Raw genomic sequence first — 22,618 nt, forward strand, 5'->3', positions numbered from 1 at the left:
TGACAGTACACCCACTTCAAGATACAAGAAGAGGGTACTGTACTGTAGCTGATACAAGATTATACAATATTTTTTTGCAAGATTATTTTTTACTGTCAGTATACACATCTCATGCTGTTGGGAATGGGTGTGGAACTAAACGCCACTGAAACTGTTGAAAAACAATACTAGATGGTTTAAACCCTGCTTCATGCTTCTTTCAATAATCACATAATTGCAGTGTATAACACAGATGTAAATTATTGCAGTAATAGCTTTCACATAGATATGGGTGCATCCAGTGGCGGCTGGTGGTGACATATGGTGGGTGGGTGGGCTAACAAATGCATAATACAGATTAAATAGTTAACATAGCAGCAAAAGAAACATCACCTACAGTACACACAGTTACATCAATTACAGGTACACTATACTTTTACTGATCTACATCAGTGTTTACCATCTGGTCTGGCTTCAGGACCCACCAGCTCCCCTTGATGACAAGAAAATTTTCAACTTCTCAAATTTATTGAGGGCAGTAATTGAATTATTGAACTGAATTACTGAAATTGATGTATTTCAGGCAAAAAACATGAAATAAAAAAGTGCAGCTACTGAGAAATATATGTGTAAGCAATGCAATTATTCTGCATGTGTTTTTTTTTTTTTTTTTTTGTTTTGAGGAGGGATGAGACCACATCGCTCTATATTATCTAAAGATAAAGATGAAATAAAAACAATAATGATCATCTTTGAGCTCCCAGCGAACCCCTAAAATGTGGACATAACACAGACACTTATATTTACATTAACCCATGAAATGATAGAATGGAACGAGGAAAACTGCTCACCACTTCCACAGAGCACAAAGACAAGAGGGACAGTTTTGGCTTCACAAGGGTCTTCATAGAAACATGGTGTTCCCTGAAAAAGGACCACAGGGAACACAGAGTAATTAAGGTTCGGCCTGAGGAGGAGTAGCTACAAAACAATACATTTTGTGTAATTATACAATTGTACACATAACCCTTGTTACTAATATATAAAATAATAATAATAATAATAAAAAATATATATATAGGCTTAGCTGAGAACATCGTTTGGCCATTGTGGTCCTAGTATCTTAACTTCCAACTTTTCTTCAAGGAAAATGGATTAGAAATCAAGTAATCCACCTCGTTCATGCTAACGCTGCCATAGCTGAACTTCTTCTCCCTCCTCCCACTCTGACACCAGCAGCACTTTTGATCAATGACCAGCGGCCTGAGGGCTGACTGGATTTAGCCCAAATGATCAGTGAAATAAGAGGACGTGACATGACACCTGTCAAACACTTAAAGGAACTAAATGAATGAAAACGGGCTGAGGGGCACTGGGGCTGTAATAAATCAGCCCATCTTGAGATATTCTATGTTTGTAAAATGTCATAGCTTCTCTACTGCTGTTAGTCCATATTTCATGGGGCGTAAGTGTATTGGTGAAGCACTGGGAATGGGGATTTAAGTCTCTGTGGTTGACCAGGTAAATCTTGATTCCTTGGTCAACAAAACCAAGGAGCCTCTTACCGTCAATGGAATGAACGAGACTTGTGCATGTGGTGGTGTCTGAAATACAACACTGGATTGCATCTGCTGGGCTTCCACTGATACTGTATAGAATAGAATTGTGAGAAACTGGAATGAGGCCTTGGGGTTATGTGCCTCTATTAACCACTCAAGATGTAGTAAGTATATCAGAAACAGTGATGTTGACCTTTAACCTTGTGGATATAAAATGTCATTGCTTTATCACTGTATTATATTGAACATTTGGGTGAAATTTGTCATACTAGGAGTTGTGATATGTCAACTGTATAGGCCACAATGTGTTTTATTTACCTGGACCTTTGATTACTAAACTTCAAAGTTCATTCTTGAGTCAAAGTGATAAAATGCTCTAAGTGGTTCTTCAGACATTTCATGTACTTTTCTGCTAAAACTGTTGGCAATCACACCTCAGTACTCAGATGACATTGCTAATTGTAAATTAAGCTGCAAATTTACCATCAGCTAAATTTATTAGAAATGTATGCTTGCTTTCCTTGTTTGTTGATCAACATTTAGGGCTGCACGATTCTGGAAAAAATGTGAATCATGACTTTTTTGTTTAGAATTGAAATCACGATTCTTTGGCACGATTTTTTTATTTTTTTTTTGACAAATTGTTTATTGCAGTGACGAACTTTAACAAAACAAAACAAACAAAAAAAAAACATTTAAATTGTCATTCAAGTAGAGTATCAAACATTGAGATTTCGTTAGAATGTAGACCATACGTTTGAACAATGGGCTTGTTAGCCATCCATTTAACTCTCTTTACCGCTGACTTCTCTCCCTCACTGTTTCCACACACTCGACTGTAGGCGGACTTACTCCATTGACGGAATCACGTGTTGGAAAGACGCTTTACTATAGGTTGAGGGAGGAGTTAGCGGCAGTGTTGCCTTTAGGGGCACGCTTAAGATTCGTTGTGTTTTGAAATGAGATCACGTGTATGTGTGAATCGAGATCGTGATTTTTTTCAATGATTTAATGTGCAGCCCTATTTTTAATATAAATAAATCTTGACTATTAACGGTTCTGTAGTGTGAAATCTGTCATTTCACTTCAAGTCTTGAGTTTTGCGTCTCCTGGTGGGGTTTGCATTATGACCTTGTGCATTTTAAGTTATTAAACCACAAAGCAAAGTGACAGGAATTCATTTGATCTTGTTTATTTTGGTTATGTACAATAAAGTTTCAACACATGAGCCTTTCTTAAAAACTGTTGTACAACATCCCTCACATACTCACACAAAGAAAGAAACACCATCCAGACCTGCTGAAAGCAGTGGTGGGTAGTCATTACGTATGTGCAGGTTCAAAGGTCAGAGCCGAAGGGTTTGTTGGGGGAGGGGTTGAAGAGCACATTGTAACAGCAGCAGCAAAAGCAGGGCTTCTCAGGCCAACAGAGATATTTATGGAATAAAGTGAACTCCCACAAGGTTCTCATTGGTACCCCAAAACCCATAGTTTGCATTACCAGAAGGATGGGCATACAGAACATACACTTTAAAAAGAAGAGAAATCACAGACATGGTGACTCATTCCTGATTATCAGCTCCATTTCCTACAAAAATATTGCACAAAAAATCTGGATATACAGAGATCAAGAGACTGACAAGTATAGCAGCCAGTTAGCCATTATCTACATAAGCATATCTGACACACTGGAAAGAACGGGAAACATGCCCTTCATGCTGCATGAAAGGAAAAATCTAACCTCTTCTAACTCTTTAATAGTTGGGGTGATGCTCACTATTTCTATTTAGGAAATCTACCATTAGTATGTTTTTGTAATCAAGGAAAACTTAAACTTGTCGCAAGATACCTCAGAAATCCCTACATTTTAGAATGAGATCTTTATTCATCTTTTTCCATAGAAATTATCTAAAAGGTGCTGCATTAGGGGCCAGCACACAATATGAGGCTGATGTGGCCAAACCTTGATGCAAAGCAATGTAGAGTCATCTGACAAGCTGGTGTTTGCTCTGTTTATCCATCTCTATTAGCTCTGTCTATTAGTTCTACTATTTACCTGATATCAACATAAACCTATGACCGTTATCAGATTTTTTATTCAATTCTTTTTGTAATAAGTACCATTGAGCAGTGTTTAGCTTCTCAGCAATCATTCCAACTGGTCTTTCTGGATTGTTTTCAGTCTTCCCTTAAAACAACCATAGTAGTTCCACTGAGCATCCCAGTAAGACAGAGTGAACCAAAGTGCAAAAAACAAGATCTAAGTGCAATACAGCTGCAATTAACACACCTGTGCTTTTCCCACTGTAACAAGTCATAATGTCTTCTGAGAAAAAGTTTTTTTGAATTTTCCCTGTATTCTTGTGTCACAGTTCCAACTGATTAGAATCTAATGGATCATAACAATTTTTTAGAAAGCTCTCAGTGAGTATCAACCGTCAACCTAGAGCTGTGGCACTGTATATCAAAACACCCATCAACATATAGAAAGAATTGGACACTGCCACCAGAATATCTTTGGACATTTTTCAGTGTAAAGGGTAGATTTTTCCTCTTGAGATACTAGCGAACAATGTTCCCTGTTTACAAACAATTCTTTTAAAGTGGCCATCTAAGGTTGTAAAAGACAGATGAACAGCATAGCATTTTGGGAGCTGAAGCAGACTATAACAGAACCCCTCTAACAGGCTACATTAATTAATATGTGATGTTTTACAAGGTAGCAAACAGCTGCAGCTGTGTATAGACAGAAAAGAACAGTACATTCATTTGGGTGAGAAAACAACACGAAAGCATCTACTGAAGGCAAATGATCTGAATTAAAAATCGTGTGATTTCTAGCATGGCAGAAACCAATGTGTCATAGTAAAGTTTTTTTTATGTTGGAGGGATTTTCTGAACAAAACACGACTTGGCAAGACACGAGAAAATATTTACATTGTTAATTATAATAATAAATAATAATAATTGGTAAATTAAGAGTTAATTCAATATTAACACTCAGGACAATTACAACTTACACCTCCAAAGAAAGAAAGGTGAAGGTGTAAGATGTAAGATGTAAGATGTAGTTGTAAATTAGTTACATAATTAAACACATTTATCCTATCCAAATAAACACACTAAATGAAAAAGATGATATATATACGTTCCACTGTAAATTGTGTAGCTGCTGTAAACCCTCAGATATATGTGATATGCCACTGCTGGCTGCGTCTGCTTAGCCTGCTTAAGTCATATATGCACTTTTTCCACAGCCAACAAATACTAAACAATTATTTTCCTTTTTCAAAATCAAAACGATTCATTCTAACAACCCAAGAAATATAGCCCATTTTCTAAAGGCCTTATGTCAAAGCAGTTACATACAGAAAAGCAAACTGAATGAAATGCTTGCAGTGACATTTAGAAGCCACACAACAAAACTGGAGGATAATGAAGCACTACTGAGGGCAGGTAATGGTGTAGCTTTCAAGATTCCCTTGTAGAACCTAAAGCATGGAACCAGGATTACACTGTACAAATCAAAACATCAATACCATACACCGACCAGGCATAACATTATGACCTAATATTGTGTAGGTTTCCCTTGTTTCCTCCAAAATAGTTGTCATCACAGAATGGACATGGGCCTTCTGAGTGTCCTGTGGTGGCTGGCAACAGGATGATGTTAGTGGGGGTCTTTGGGTCCTATGGGTTGAGCGGAGGGGCCTCTGTGGATCATCCCACAGATACTTTATCAGTTTGGGATCTAGTGAATTTGGAGGCCAGATGCTTCATGCTTTTTTGGGCTGTCCCTAAACTGTGTCTGTGTCAGACTGCATCCTGCTGGGGATGGCTGCTGTCATCAAGAAGTGTCATTGGTATGGGGTGGGGGTGCCTGGCCTGGTCTAGGTGGGTGCTACATGTCTAAGTAACATCCACATGAATGCCAGATCCAAAGGTTTCCCAGAAGAACACTGAATTTTTATAAGATGTGGTCATAATGTTGTGTCTGATTGGTGTAAATCCTGGGGGAGGAAAATCATTTTCACATGACAACATTTAAATCAAACACTGGACCCCAATATCTAAAATGGATGGTGGAAAATTTCCAATCTCAAAAACACAAACTGGACCTAATTTTGCTGGGAGGCACAAGTTCTCCTTCTTAATGTTGTTTTTGCAAGTTTTATTCAGTGGAGTGCCTCCACACAGATCTGCTCCTCAGTAATGTCATCCAGTAGCTGCACCTCCACAGGGCTGCATATGTCACCATCATAGACCTCTGTCCCCAACAGAGCTTCTTCCTCCAGGCCTTCTCTGTTGCCTTTAAAGCCTTGCTGCTCTGAAGGAGAAGTGCTCTCCACTGACTCCAGGTCTTCAATGCCGGCACGGTAGTGGATCATTAGCAGAGTGAGGGCTTGGAGCCTCTCCCCAGATTTGGCTAGGGCGGTACTGATTAGGGCTTTGCGCCGTGCATCTGGGGCCTCCCTCTCTTCCGTCAGAAGTGTATTATTGTGCTCCAGCTCTTGGTCAATTTCTTGCTGCAGCTTGTCCAGCATCAACTCCAGCTTCTGCGAGCGCTCATCCGTGGGCAGTCCCCGGTACAGATCACGACCTATCTCCTTCACAGCAATAAACACACTGTCATCCAGGCCACCCTCCTTACGTACAAGTTTACTGCTGACACCACTTCCAACAGGCTGCTTTGAGGGACTGGCACCACTGGTATAGGTCTCAGTATCACTGCTCTCATTGTCAGATGTGTTGGGAGTGTGCTTCGGTGAAGGCTCTACTACTCCAGGCACCACATCAGTCACTGGCTCAACAAACCGGGTCTTGGGCACCTGACGAAGGTTAAGCAGTCGGGAGCTGGTATTGATAATATGGCGTGTTAGGCCAGTTGTGGCCCGGTTTATGGTGGATTTGGCTTCAGGGTCAGCTCCACGACGTTCAGCTGCAGCCACACAGAAAGGATTTTCAGCGAGGCACTTGTCCTGGCACTTCTTGTGGCAAACGTAGGCGCAGATCATACACTGAGAGGCTGCCTTCGTCCAAACCTTCTTCTTACAGTATTCACACCACGTAGGGTTTTGAAACTGGGTGTCCTGGAAGTTGTGACGAACTTCCGCTACGTGAATAGTGCTATAGGCCAAGTCATCACGGGGTGCTGAGGGAATGGGATCTCTCTCCCTTAGATCATCATCATGGAGGCTCCCTTCTCGCTCCCTTTCTGGTATGCTCCCTGGACACTCCAACTCACCCTCAGCTAAGTAACAGAAGTTTAGAGTAACATCTCCATAACATAGCTTCTCATTGAAGCCCTTGTGGGTGCCAAGACTACGCAGTGCAGTGCGACTGACATTAGCTCTAGGCTCTGGTGGCCCTAATCTAAAGATGCTCTGGTACTCAGCAGAAGATGTGGACATACATTCCAAAGCTACATGCTCCAGCTGGAGGCTGACATGACCCAGGCACAACAAACTACCTAGCTTAAAGGGATCTTTGCACCACAGGGCCACATTAAGGTACTTATGGTTGCTTTCCACCTCAAACAGCACAGAGGCCTTGGGCCAGCGGCCTGTCTGGTTACGAAACATGGTTTCTGGGGATTCCCACAGGGAGTGGTCTTCTAAACTGTCTCGTGTGCTGCAGGAACTTTCTGAAGCTTTGTCCTTTGCTTGATCAACTTTGCTGCTGCTTGTCACAGTGGTAGGCGCTAGCTTCTCATCACTGGACTCTGTTGGCTTGGTAGATTGCTTTGACTCAGCCTGTCTGACAGATAACCTCTCAGTGCCAGCCTTGTCCTCGCTGGGTGGAACTTTTTCTGGAGATTTTTCGGGAGCACTGATGGTTGTAGTCTCTGCAGTATTAGGGTTAGCAGAAGTGTAAGTAGTTGAAACAGAATCAACCACTTCCAAAAGACTGGTTTCTGAGACAGCTGAAGTTAATTTTATCTGAGGTCTTGGTGGCACTGGGGGGCGAGAGGGAGGAGGTGGGGGAGGGACAGAAGGGCGTTGCAGACCCTCTCCTGGATCAGAACTTGTCTTATGTGGTGAGGGCTTTGGTGACTCTTTGGGCTGGGGCTTTAGTGGTGACTGGAGACCCACCAGGTTTAACTTGCGGTTTAGGATGGGTGAAATAGTACCAAGGGGTTTAGAGGCTAAGTTGGCCACAGTCCTTTTGGGGCTTTGGTTTACTGAAAGCAAGAAATCCTCCTTGGTGTCACTGGTATGTGTGGTGTTGCCATTAGTGCCACCAGTCTGATTAGGTTTTGAGTCCACAACCAACTCTTCAAACTCTGAGTCCATGTCTTTGCTGTCGGATATGTCAGAAAGGGTGGTGATGGGGGCTGGGTCTTCTTCATAGCCTCCTGGTTGGGGAATAAAACCTGTTTCCTCAAGCTGTCCAAATCCTTCTTGCACAGTTCCCAGGCTTCCCGAAGAGGGAGTCTGGTGTCGAACAGGTCTCTCATAGAATACCACCACCCTGTCTCCAGCCTGCTTCAACAGTTTGGGCACTTGAACAGATGATGTCACCTTAACACCTGTCAATAGAAACAAAAGTGGAAAAGTTTTCAATAAGTAGGACAAAGAAGTGAATGTTATTTAAAGTTTGAAGTGTCCATTAAAGGTGAAACATCGCAGACCTCCAATGGCAATGAGGCGATCCCCCTTCTGCAAGTCTGCCAAGGCTGCAGGGGAGTTGGGCGTAACCGTCTCGATGCTGACATGCACTGCATCTCCTTCACTAGCAGAAACATGCCTGAACGTCATCCCCACGCTGCCACATGGCCCTTTGATAACCTCCGTCTGATGCAAATATGTAAAAAGACAAAAATGACCAATTAAGACAAGCATTGGTTAAGAGGTTACAGGCGGTCAATGTTTACAACTGTTATAACCTCATGTAATCATAGTAAATTTAATCTGAAAGAATATGATTCATTTCTGATCAGTGGTAAGAGGGTTAATCTAATTTTTGCAATGCTAAACAGAAAATTCTGCACTCTTTTTTGTCCATCTCTTGATGTGGATGAACAGATAAGCATAAGGTTATCATAAATAGGAATCAGCCTGAAGGGGTTTAAAATATTGCATTTCTTGTTCGTTGTTGTAGTGTTGCACAATGTTATGTTATGTAAAAAAAACTATCAAAAAAAACAGCCTATTTTGTTCACTGCTGAACACATTTCTTTATGTTACAATTCTACAACCAGCACCTAACAACAGTGACTGCTTACCAAAGAATAAGAATAGGAAAAAAAAGCTTAAAGTGGAACACAGGCATCTGGCTTTAGCACTTGGATGAGAGACTCAAAATGAAAGTGGCAATTTTGTGAGAGAAGACAGAGCTGCAATTAAGCCCCCTCCCCCAGCTGCCTTAATAACAGCCACTGCACACGGTATAAGTCACATAGCCCACAACACACCTGTTGTGATGTGGAGGTGACCCGTTTTATGTCTGACAGGTCGTCTATCAAATGAAAGCAGAGGTACATGTATGAGATGTTTGTGCTTCCTATGCTTATAATCATCTCTGCATAAGCTTGTGCATTTTAACCTAGATTGGTGGATATCATCAGCAGGCTACAGACATATATGGTGGGCTATTCCAGGTAGAAGGAAAAGAGCTAAGTAGGGTGTGTGAAGAGAAAGAAAATGAGGATGAACATGATATAGGTATCCTGGTTTAAAAGAGACTGAAAAGGAGGAAGGCATGATGTGGGTAGACAGAGACGAATGACTGTAATTTCCCCTGCTGTCATTTATTACTGTTCTGCTGGAAGGCAGTGATTGAGTTAGAGCTGGCCATGAATAAGCAGATGATCTATACAAGTTGGCATGAGAGGTGGAGGCAAGAGATTAGGTTGGTGGGTGGGTGGCTAAGGTCTACACAAGTGTGAGGGTAAATCCTATCTGTATTCTTGGTGGCATCCAATAACAGTAGACCTTCAGTTCTCCAATCCAGTGTGGTTCAAGCTGAGGTCTATACGTGTTTTGCCTGAAACAGGGCATTGAACTTCAATTAATAAAGCAGAGGAGTCATTGAAGGAAACCTATTGTTGGCTAAAGTGCACAACTGACCAATTCATTACAATGTCATGTTCTTCGGAGAAATCTTAGGTCCTGGCATATATGGCGGTGCTACATGTACCACTTACTCTACCTAAACCATGCTACAGACCAAGCACACGTTTAAATTTTACATTATTGAAATTTGGGATTGCATGAAGAGACAGAAGACAGAAGAAAAAGGAAGAAAACTGTGCAAGTGTGACAAGAAAAAGTAATTTTCAAATATTAATTTGATTTGAAGGAGATGGCAGAAGGTGGTCATGGATGAATATTTACTGTATATAAATATTCAGAGTAACAGAATATTCTTAGCTATATGTTTTCATTCCAAGAATATACCAATAAAAGAGTAATATCAAATGTATTCCTTCGTAAATCAGCAGGCCACAATAATGATGATGATAAAGAGAGATCCAGACTGAGGCAGTATATTTAATGGCAGGCCTGGGACACTAGTAATTCCAAATATGAGAAGTATATGAATATGATCAAATAACTTATCTGTGCCACATAACTACACTGCTCAAAAGATAAAGTAACACATTTTAATCAGAGTATAGCATCAACTTAAGCAGCAGAAGGGGTTGTTAATGCTTTGTTGCTGCCAGGTTGCACCTCAGACTGACAGGAGATCTGTGATGCCCTGGTCCAGGTCTGGGATTAGATACACCATGACACCATCCGTCCGCAATGAAATTTCAGCAAAATGGACTATCCTACAGCACAGTTTTCACTTCGATCTTCAGACTGTCTTTGAATTCAGCCCCCTCTAGGTTGATCATTTTAATTTCCATCAAACAGCATGGCATTCTTTCATTCTTAACACATTACCCAGTCCATATCCCTGTAGATATCCAGCATGATTTTTCCCCCATTAAGATCTGATGTGTTTTCAAAGACATATGTAACATGTGCTGATATTTAAGGACATATGATTACTCTGAGCTTGCTGTGAGCTTCTGCGTCACCATTTGTGTGTGTACTGTGTTGAGAGTACATAAATCTGTTTCCACAGTCACAGTCCTATAGTCCCCATTAGGTAAATCACAATGGGACTAGGACAGGACTAGGTTTATCTGTGTGTGTGTGTGTGTGTGTGTGTGTGTGTGTTAATCTGATCTTGCTCTTCCATGAAGACTGTAACATCATTGCTGAACCAACAGGTTGCTGTAGGGGAAAATGTGAAGGCTGAACCACTACATTACGCAATGGCTATTACACAGTGTCCAGGTAGGTTCAGTTCAGTAAAGCTTTGAATATGAATGCTTCATGTTATTGTTTTTCCTTACATTCGTATAATTGTATATTCTTTATAAAATGATGCCATTATCCTCAGTAATTATACAAACGTTGTGAATAAAATACAAAAACAATAACTTTGTAGTTGAAAGTAGCATGATAATATTGATTAAACTGAATCTGTAAAAATGTGCTTTTACTTAACTATTTACTTAATCTATATCTATCAATCTATTAGTAAACAACAAAAACAAATATAAGTAATATATGACAGTTTTTCCACACATGCATTTTCCCTGGTCCGTGTTTGGGGACAGGCCTTATTCGTTTTTTGACAGTATGTGTGATTCACTGGAATTTGGAAGATTGTGGGGAGTAACTTCAGATCATCCCAGATTTGAGTGGGTCAGCTTCTGCTTGGCAACTTAAACCTTAAGGGCGGAAGCATATTTCTTATTGAGTAATAAGAACTGAGAGGTGATAGAAGCAGTATCACTGAAGAGCAGCTATATAGCCGTGTGTATACAGCTGCACTGTGGCCATTGTGCTCACAATAGATTTACAAAAAACATTCAGCTCAAGAGCAAATAGGGCCAATTTCCATTTAAAACACACACACACGCACACGCACACGCACACGCACACGCACACGCACACACACACTTAAACCACCAATATATGCGCAGTCACAGCACACACGTATCTAATTATGTAACAGTCCTCACAAAAATCCAGTGATAAGCCAAGTCGAATTAATTTATAAAGCACTTTTAAAATAAACTGTATAATCAAAAATGCTGTTCTTCAGTTGCAGTGATAGCAGAGATAAAAGCCAAAGGTTCAATCTCATGTCTCCTACACTCTTCCCTGGAATTTGCTCAATTTATTTAAAACTCAACGTAACAGAAATTGTTCTCATTGGTGTTTAATTATCTATAACTATGAATCCAAAGAGGTGAGGAACTTTTTTGGTTTCAAAAAAACAATCCTTTCCTCCTCACACCTAAATGTTTCAGATTGTCCGACAAATTTAACACAAGTAAACACAAAATGCAGTCCAAATCTACATGCCTGTATGTTAGTGTGTATGTTAGCCAGACTGGTGTTTACCTGTATTGGTGTTGTTATATTATATTTTGTTTATATTTTATCATATTTTAGTTAGTTTTCGGATTGATGTGTGTACTACCATGGAGCAGAAGGCTAATCGATTAGCCTGTTGTCTGCTAACTGGTACAGTGTGCTATGTCTTTGTGTAAGAATTGATGTTAACATATTGTAGTACTTAGTGCTCTAAAGCTCGTGGTTTGAGCTTTTATTGCTTTTTTTTTTTTTAACCGTATATATTAATGTAGCTTCAGAAACTGCTCTACTCTACTGCTAAGATGAAAAGTTGCTGAAGCAACTATGAGACTGAGTTTGGCAATAAAGTTGATTGACGTACCTTATGTCAGTTCAATTACTGCAATGCAGTCTAGGATTTGTAGTAACAATGGTGTGCGCAAAAAATACATGGGGGCCAATTCTTATAGATATAATACAATTAGCCACGAGTTTGACATGTGTGTCATAGCATGACAGGGTTCAACCTAACTTGGCTGTCAGAGAGGAAGTATTCCTCTCCAAATAAAATAAAGTGTTTGGTCTGCTGCCACATGCACATTGAATATTATTTATTGATTTACTGACAGTGTTTATTTTGCACATGCATGCTATATATACAAAGTGAACCACAGTGAAAGCCATTATCCACAAATGGTGAAAACATGGCGCAGGGGTGAACCTTCCCAGGAGTGGCTAGTTGACCAAAATTACTCCAAAAGCACAATGACAACTCACCCAAGAGGTCACAAAAGACCCCACAACAACATCCAAAGAACTGCAGGCCTCACTTGTCTCAGTTAAGGTCAGTGTTCATGACTTTAGAAAGAAAGAAACTGGGCTAAAATGGCCTCATGGCAGAGTTCCAAGACAAAAACCAATAGAGGGTGTGCATGTGATTTAATAACCCATATAATATATACATAATAACCCATCCCCGATCTCGCTGTATTTTCTGCTACTTTTCAGCATGATTTTGCCACTCAGGGGGCAGTGGCCCCAGGCAGAAGTGTGGTCAATGCATACCCTCTATATTGAACAAAAAGAACATAAAGTCTTGTGTCAGTTTCACCAGAACACATCTTGATGATCCCCAAGACTTTTGGGAAAATACTCTGTGGACTGACAAGACTATATTGGACTTTTTGGAAGGTGTGTCCCATTACACACCTTGGAGCGGCTGTGGCTCAATAGGTAAAGTGGGTTGTCCACAAACCAAAGGGTAGAAAAGCGCTATATAAAAGCAAGACCATTTACCATTTACATCTGCTGTAAAAGCAACAGCGCATTTCAAAAAATTAACATCATACCTAATCTGGTGGTGGTAATGTGGTGGTCGGTGGCTGTTTTGCTGCTTCAGAACCTGGAAGACTTGATGTGATACATGGAAGCATGAATTCTGCTGTCTACCAAAAAATCTTAAAGGAGAATGTCCGGCCATCTGTTCACGACCTCAAGCTGAAGTGAACTTGGGTTCTGCAGCAAGACAATGATCCAAAACACACCTGCAAGTCCACCTCTGAATGCCTGAAGACAAACTAAATGAAAACTTTGGAGAGGCCTAGTCAAAGTCCTTACCTTGATCCTATTGAGATGCTGTGGCATGACCTTAAAAATTCTGGAAAACTCTCCAATTTGGCTGAATTACAACAATTATGCAAAGATGAATGGGCCAAATACCTCCACAGTGCTGTAAAGGACTCAGCAAGTTATCACAAATGGTTGATTGCAGATGTTGCTGCTAAGGGTGGCCCAACCAGTTATCAGGTTTAGGAGGCAATCACTTTTCCACACAACGCTGTGTACGTTTGATTTTAGTTTTCCCTTAATAATGAAAACCTTCATGGAAAAACTTCATTTTATGTTTACTTGTGTTATGATCTGAAACATTTAGTTGTGACAAAAAATATGAAATCAAGAAGGAAGCCAATACTTTTTCACATCACTGTATCTGTCTGGTAGCAGGGACAATTTAAGGTATAAGGATACAGGCTAAATGGTGAAAGGTCTTTATACAGCACTTATCTTCCTCAAAGCCAATTACAGTAACAATGACAAATCTACCCATTCGTTGACACAAGCCCACACACATTCACAAACCCCTGCCAGGCACATAGAGCAACTTGAGGTTCAGTGGAAATTTGTGGTTTTGGAATCAAACTTTACAATCTACAGTTGTAATATTTCATTTATACATGCTAGTCAAAAAATAAACACAGAACTGACCTACCTGGAATGACCATTTGGCAACTACATTTGGGATCTACATGAATATGAAATTGGGGTTACCTCTTTACCTCCTTCATTTTTTATTTGATCATGTTTATAAAAAAATATTAAGGTGGTTGTAGAAAAAATCTGTTTCAAAGAACTGGCAGGAGTTTGTGTTGTGTGATATGGTAAATTAACCAATTCTCTGTTCTGTGTTTATGTTGTGATAATTTTGTTGGCCCGTGTGAAAGTTTAAAGACAGTCCCTTCTCTCCAGATTTAACTGAGAAAATAGTCATTTGCTGCTCCTCCAAATTGCAGAGTTTAATTGTTGTGCAGGGGTGCTTTCTCTCAGGGCTAAGCAGCAGTGACTGAACTAACCTTGTTACAATCGACTAAGAGAACAAGCAGCTCCTGGTTTCCTCGTCTCTGAGCAGAAAAGACAAAGAACGTAGTGACCCCAAACTGTCCAGATGTAAATGCAGCAATTCGCCATCTATTTCAGCATCTCTTTTATCTGCACTACCACAGAGAACACATGAAAGGTTAATGTGTTCAAATGGCTGCTATCACAAAGTTCTCTCCTTTACCTCCAGGACAGAAACCCAGACAAGTCTTCCTTTGTTCCCCCGAATAAAACTCTCATTATGATTAAGGACATCTTACACTTTCTGTTACATACTAAAACAACATGCTTCCTCCCATAAACAATGGGGTGAATTTGATGAAAGCAATGCTCTACTGCCTATGCACTTTGTTTTTGACAGTTCAATTCTGTGATTCCTCACAACTGGACAAGTTGACATTGTTTTTGCTGTCCATGAAATGTAACTTCATCCTTACAAATACTTGTGCCAAATGAAAACATGAATTGACTGGCCCTCAATAAATATACCTGTTATTAAACTGAAGCGTCAAGGTGTTTTAGAAAATTTAAATTTTAAAATGTTAATCATTAAATGTTCTCTTTTTCTTTTTGTATTGAAGCAATTTGTTTTTAGTGAAATCCAATTTACGTCTGCTGTGCTTGTGTTTGTTTGTGTGTCTGTGAAAGACAAAGATAAATACATTAGCAAATGGAAAAAACTAGATCACTGCTAATGGTTGCACTTGTAACCATGCACATATATTTAATTAGAATGGGTTATAAGTCATGTGAGCGCTGTGTGTGTAGACTGCAGGGAGAGGTGGCTAGCTGCCGGCTGGTCTGAGACCTTGGCTTGACAGATCATTTGGGTGGAGCAGCATCTCCTGTTGTTTGGCTGAACATCCTTCTGTTCTCCAGTAGGTCTGGGAGGGTGCGTGAGAGATGGAGAGGTGGGGGTTGAGCAAATCCTTTTCCCTGTCACTGCACTGCGTGGTAATTTAATCTAATACCACATGTCAGATCGATTTGTGTATGGTTATAGGGTACAAGTCGCTGCGAGGCAAGTGCGCAGCAATTCCCTGTCACATCCAATTAGCAGCCCTGGTGGTGATGGGGGTAGGGTGGGCTGAGGATGGGGTGCATGGCCAGTAGCTACTCAGGTGTTTATGTGGGTACTTATTAGGCTAGCTACCAGTCATGATGCTCTGCAGTACGTGTTCTCAGACACACTACCACTGATAGGTGTTAAAGTACAGAATCGTCTAAATGCTTAAATAATATTATCACTGTATGGTAGCCTTAGCGGTCAGTCAGTGTCCAATAACTACATCACAAATACAACAGTAAGAGAGAGGGAGACAGAGAGTCACTGCTGTAAGATGCTACAGGTCCTGCTACAGGTCCTGGAGATTACTGACAATAACAACATGTGGAACAGTCTGCGGTGACAGCAGAGAAACAGAGTAAGATAATTATTAGGAACAATTACAATAGACAACAGCGAAATGCCAGCTGGCTAGAATGAAAAAGTAAACACTGCAAAACTATCTTAGGAGCTTGAAAGCCTGATTTGTAGGATAGTCCTGTTTGTTGTAAATCTGGACAATGTTTATCTGGGAAGAAAGGTGTCTGAATATCCTGCACATTCAGAATGTCACAACCTCAATTCCACTTACATTGTTTAAAAAAAAAAAAAAAAAAAAAAAAAAAAAAATGCCACGTCTTTCTTGAGCCAAGTCTCTACAAACTTTAGGTTTGCCTTTGTGTACGTGCTGTGGTTCAATCGGGATTTTCAGGTTGCTTTTTATCATAGGAAGCAGGTTTCAAAAGCTCTAAGAACAAAGGAGTTGTTATGGAGACACAGGCAAACAACAAGGTGCTTCACCTAATTTGCAACTGTATGGACAGCAACAGTGGTTTGGTCGCCCACGCCATCCCTTATGTAGCACTGTCATTGTCCTGGAACTGGAAAATAATGACTGTTACGTTATCCTAGTTGAGTTAATTAAATGACAACTAAATTCGAACTAGTTCACTGATTCAGAAATAGAGCAAGACACCATTTCCTTCATTATCAAGTTGGCATTTCGGTCTTTCCTCTCCTTTGAGCACCAGTGCCTGTCTGTCATGCAAACACAGAGCATATCTTCCTCCTCAGTGAGCTCACCAGTTGATTCAGAGGACAGCCCAAGTGTCATTTTGCCTCTTAGAAGCTACAAGAATAAATTTGAATGCTTGACCACATAATATTTACTTATCAATCATTTAACATTTGCACATTTTTTCATCTGATTTCAGCCCACAAGTAAACAGGCTACAGGCCTCTGCATCATTAACATCCTGCTGGCCTTTTGAACGGCCATTAAATACAGCTATTCGTAACAACTGACTTGCACAAACACTCATCCCTCAGTGGACTGAAGAGGAAGGGCACAACAAAAATAAATGCTTTTATTTCATTTTCTGCTGCACAATACATCCTACATAATATAATTTTTGTTAAGGAGAAGTAGAAACTACAAATATATTTGGTGGTTACCATCACTCTAAATAACACTGACACAGCAGAGGAAAAGCAGACAAACCTACGTCATGTCAGTTGTCAGATGCTTGTCGATGAAAAGAAAGGGCATTCACAGTAATTTCATAAATAAAGAGCCTGTATTATCTCCAAGATAACAGAGTTTGTGGAAAAAACATGAACTTATTGTGAGGCTTACAAATCTGGATTTTGCCCAAGACATATATTTGAAAGGTCATTATTCTGACAAATCATGTAACATGTATATACAATATATAAATTATACTGTTTCAATTTCAAAAATCATCAATCATTTCCATATTTCCTAATAATTGCCTGCTGGTCATGCCAGTGACCAACGTGGCATTATTATTCTGGTTTTGCCATCATTATACTTTTGATGTTTTGATTTGGGTTTAAAATATTTCTGCTCACAGTGGGATGGGTTTACTTGTATTCTCCAGAGACAAAGTCATCAGCTATCAGTTCCTCTCCTAAATGAACCAGCTCCCAGTTTGGATTTGGAAAGCAAGACAGTCTCTCTACGTTTAAATTTATGCTTAAAATTCCCTTGAGCACTCATGTGAATGTGAATGCCATTCTTTTTCCTGTTAGTTTGTGATTTTTCCTCTCTATTTTCTCTTTGTCTTCGTCTTTCCGCCAGTATCTGGCTTCATAGCTGCATGTTTCTGATCTGTAGTTACTTGTCCAACCAACCTGTCAGTGTTTATTGTTTATTGATTGTCAATGTCCATTTTATCATTCTCTTCTTACTTTAACTAGATCTGGGTTTGTCTGCGCGTTTTTATTCCTGTTAAAAAGTAGCTTCCTTCTCACTGTTACTAAGTTATTGCTTAAGGAGGAAATCAATCTATGATATTGCAAGATTATGACCGTACTATCTAAAATGCAATAAGAGGACGTGTTATGATTTGCGACTATATAAATAAAACTGAACTGAATTGAACTAACAGGTCATTTCATTTCTAATGAGAAACCATGCCTGTATGATCAGAAGAAAAACAGCAAATGATAACAGCAAGAAATCTGTAATATGGCTGTGGCTCTGCCTGTCATGCACATGGCGGTTGGTCTATTGAGTTTCCTCTGAGGTGGATTGATCAGTGGAAAACTGATTAGAAACAAACAGCTTGTGGGACCAACGTCTCATGTCTTTAATCTACTCTTGGCTTCACAGCGAGCCATTGTCAAAAGAATTAGAACAGGCCCTTTAATTGGTATGGCAAAGCGGAAACGGATGAAGAATGCATCACCTGCTACAACTCAATGTGTGTTACAAAAAATGGCAAAGGTGATGGGATACCTTTACCATTTGGATGTTTACAAAAAAAACTTTTTTTTTTTTTTTGAAAAGACAACTGATCCATTCTTAAATCATTGTGTGGGAGTTCAATTCAGAGTTATAAAAATTTACCAGAACAAATAAAAGAGTCCTGCAACAAATGTTATTGCCCACCACTGTGAACTGACTCACAAACTCGCTCTCTCAGCTGTTTACATGCACGGCTTAATCAACAGCAAATATGACTTTCAGACTACAGTCCTTGTCCCAGTTTACATGCAGCAGAGAAAATCGAATAACTGACAGGAACATGTCCTCTTCCTCCACACTAGGTGGCGATATTGTTTTTTAATACCATGTTTATTCAGCCCCCTTTCTGGTTGACCCATTACATGATATAAGAGTCGTTCATGTGGCAGACCGGCACTAAAATGGATAATAGTACAGCTTATTTAGTCTTGTACGTAATGTGCGTGCTACTTTTGGTGCAGATAGATGCGCGCTATCCCTCAGTTGGTTCTTCTACTGGCTCCATTTTCCATTTGTCTTCTTCTGTGACGGGCTTTCTTGGATGTTTTTGTTCCGAGGTCACATGCCAGCACAGTGGTTGTGGAGCATGTCGTAGTCTGATTAAGCGTATACATGCCAGATAAAATTGATTTCTAATCGCATCATCCGAGTGTCATAATCGGATAAGGAGAACTCCAATTTTAGTCGGAGTAACGTGTTTACATGCTCTTAAGTTGTTCAGTTAAAGTTGGATTAAGGCAATTTATTTATTTATTTTTTTTTTTACGTGCATTAAATGTAACTGAATCACTACATGACGTGAAGACATGAAGGTACTGTGACAGAATAAATCCACAGAAGCACAGTGGCAAGTTCCCCAATTGGAAATCCTTAAAAGCCCAGAAGAATGCTGTGTTTATACTGTGTTTTAAAAATGTACTTTGTGAGACTGTTTTACCAATTTGTCCTACACAGCATTTTGGTTAACATGTAGTTTTTAAGTAAATAAACATGATAAATGAATATAATACATGAAAGTGAATATTATATGAAATATGCTGATTATTTCATTCTCACTCATCAAAACGATCTGGAATAGAAAGAAAACCTGTGGCTTATCTGGTGCTTCAAGCACTAGATGACTCATTGCTGAGGGTTGTGTGCGTGCGTGCGCGTGTGTTTGTTAGTGTGCTTTTGTGTGTCACTCCTCATCAACGAACTGTCTTTCATCGGGTGTTCGGGGCAGATTAAAGACACCCAGAGTGGAACATCAAACAGCCACTGTAATGGGGAGGGAGGTGTGTGTGCCTGCGCATGTCAGCAGGGTGAATGGGGTATCAGAGATGGTAGAATCCCATATATGAAATTTCTTGGTCTCCGTCTCTGAGCCTGGCTCATTGTGTGTGTGTGTGTGAGTGTGTGTGTGTGTGTGTGTGTGTGTGTGTGTGTGTGTGTGTGTGTGGGTTTGAGGTGAATATTGACTGCCACCTGAGAGGCTAAGGAATAGACACTGGAAAAGGGTAAGAAATACAGTCTTAGTCGATACTGAGATCTGGGCGACAGCTGTGCACAAGGCTCTTAAATGTTTTCAAGATATAACGGCACACCAAACCCAAAAACGGATGCTTCGGATATAACAACTGCAATCAGTTCCTATGAAATTGCGAAAATTACCATTCATCAATTTTCAGAGTTATTTTGTTGTAAACAAATTCACTTCAGTTCACTCAGATGATGAGTATTTCGCTGTTACTCTTCTCTCAGTTTAATGACAGTCACACCAGGCTGCATTTATATGCACCGATATCAATAATGATAATGCTGTACGCCAAAATTAAGATGCTTGAAAATGGTCATATTGCTCACAACAACAAAGTATGATGTAATGCATTACCTTTAGGTGAAAGACAATTAAGACATTTTTAATTCAAGACAGCAATTTCACACCATGTACTTGGTTATACATACATAAGGTCGGCAGAAAACTAGTACTGACCCACAATCATTTAGTGGTTACCTACAGTGAACTGTCATTTCTACAAGATATTTCTAGAAGTATTCTCCAGAATATGTTACCAATGTGAGTCATGACTCTTAATCGTATAACCATTATAACTACCCAGAACAGTCAAAAAACAGTACTGACAATAACTAAAATTAATTTAATAACACTAAAGACTGAGCGAGTTGAATTCATAGGCTGTTAACAGCCTGTGAAGTAATCAATAAGATAAGTTAGGGCTGGGCGGTATGACCAAAAATGTATGTCATGGTATTTTTCAAAATTCTGACTGTATCATGGAATATCATGGTATTTTTTTTTCATGCATAATCACGTTCACAGCATTTTCTACTGGTTGAGAGAGGAATTAATCCAGTAGATTTATTAAGGATGGACTATTTTACTGTGATGATGAGTAAATATTGCAGTATAATCCCAAACCAGTGGTAAAATAGGTTTGCATAATCCGTCCTGCCGATGTAGAAATCCAGGGGACAACTTGGAGGTATAAAAACTAAAAAGAAAAAGAGTTAAATGTTACGGTTCCATTTATTTGGACCTATGTATTCATATTTATACATCATCCTAAAAAACAAAATTTTTTTTTTTTTTTTTTTGCCACAAGTCCTATCATTCTGTTGCCTAATTTTTTGGACCTTTCCATCTTCACCACGCCTCCCAGTGACGCAGTCGCACCATACGTATTTAGAAGCACTACACTGATACTATCTATTGGTTCACCTAGAAGTTACTAGATGATGTTATAATTAACCATGTGTCTGTGCCATCTGCCTGCCTTTCAAAGCATAAACATCCTTAATTATATGGAATTTTAAACCTTAATAAAAAATACACAAATGAGTTGGAGTTTTGCACCAGGCTGTAAACGTGTTTTAAGTTGTGGTTTTTAACATGGGGGTCTATGTGGATTGCTCCCCTTTTGAAGCCAGCCTCAAGTGGCCACTAAACGAACTGCTGTCTGGGAGGGAGGGAGGAAATGGTGTGGCAACCAGGACTAGTGCATTTGTAGGTGTGGGCGGGGCAGCACACCTGCAGACAAAGAAATCGCTAGATTTGTCACTAGTCGCTTTTTTGAAGTTGCCAGAGGGGTCTGAATACTTACTACATACAGCAACAAAATTGCTAAGTTAGCAACACTGAAAATGGTCCAGTCTGAAACACTGTCTTGCGGTGCAGCGTTATGAACACTGTGTAATCAAATACATGGCAGTATATTAAAAAATTCATATCATAATGGAAAACAATACCGATATTCATGAATCGGTATACTGCCCAGCCCTAACAACACTACAAAGACAATAAGAAATCAGGTGTTTCTGATCTAAGACAAATATCTTGTTATCATATTGCGTGTCTGATTAAGACGTTGCCATATTTTCCTTGACCTCTGAACTCATGATGACCGAGCTAACACGGTGTGCCTGTTTTCAAGTCTGGGAACCTGGATGAGTTTGGGCTCCACAGAGTGGAACATTCAGGCTCACGCAGCCGTAAATACAAACATTTCTTTCATGCAACACAAAGCCACCCACTGAGTACAATAAATGTTGCACAACACACGCAGGCACACACAAACGTACGCACACACACACACACACACGTCCCTTCGGTCAAGCTGTCAGCAAGCATCAGCAGTGAGGGAAACGACAGGGCAGATGCGCAAACACGCCTGACAGACACCACCCCACCACCCCACCCGCAAACTCAACACACCATAAATGAGTTATAAAAAAAACACACGCACACACACATACACACACACACACGCAGACAATCTGAAACTGTAATGGAACAGGGCTTCATTTACCCTGTTCACAGGTGGTCCACGTTGTGCACATGCAAGCACACACAGCACAATGAAGTGGCCAGAGTAAACACTGACAAATGGGAAGCAGCAGAGATATTATTCTCCGGATGAATTCTTCATTATAATAATTATTATACAAAGCTTCTGGGCTTCCTGGTGTCACTTCAAAGCCTCAGTCTCCTTGACATTTTAGGTCATGTCTAAATATAAGACTGAATTAGATGTCTCTAATGATGTAAATGTGTTTTTAAATGTTATGTTTTAAACAAAGTTTTGCTCCACTACTAACATATAATTATTTTTTTTGTACTTTCACTGCTACAGTAAACATATCTTATTCTTAGCCAAGTATTTCAATTAATTACCTAAACTACATTTTGTAACAAAAGGTGACCACCTTAAAGCTGATTGTGAAAAAGGCAAAAGCTGTTTAACAACAAA

General features: G+C 39.8%; 1 protein-coding gene across 1 annotated transcript in view; it reads right to left on the minus strand.

Moving 5' to 3' along the window:
* Positions 1 to 2,714: 2,714 nt before the first annotated feature.
* The window catches only part of pdzd8 (PDZ domain containing 8), a 40,677-nt gene continuing 20,773 nt past the window's right edge, over positions 2,715 to 22,618 (minus strand). Inside the window, exons 4-5 of the mRNA XM_047604042.1 lie at positions 8,169 to 8,331; positions 2,715 to 8,066 (exon numbers count right to left, since the gene is read on the minus strand). Coding sequence (XP_047459998.1) covers positions 5,713 to 8,066; positions 8,169 to 8,331 — 2,517 coding nt within the window. The 3' untranslated portion in view covers positions 2,715 to 5,712. The remainder of the gene's footprint in view (positions 8,067 to 8,168; positions 8,332 to 22,618) is intronic.

Source organism: Mugil cephalus, chromosome 13 (genome assembly GCF_022458985.1).
Source record: "Mugil cephalus isolate CIBA_MC_2020 chromosome 13, CIBA_Mcephalus_1.1, whole genome shotgun sequence".
NCBI lineage: Eukaryota > Metazoa > Chordata > Actinopteri > Mugiliformes > Mugilidae > Mugil > Mugil cephalus.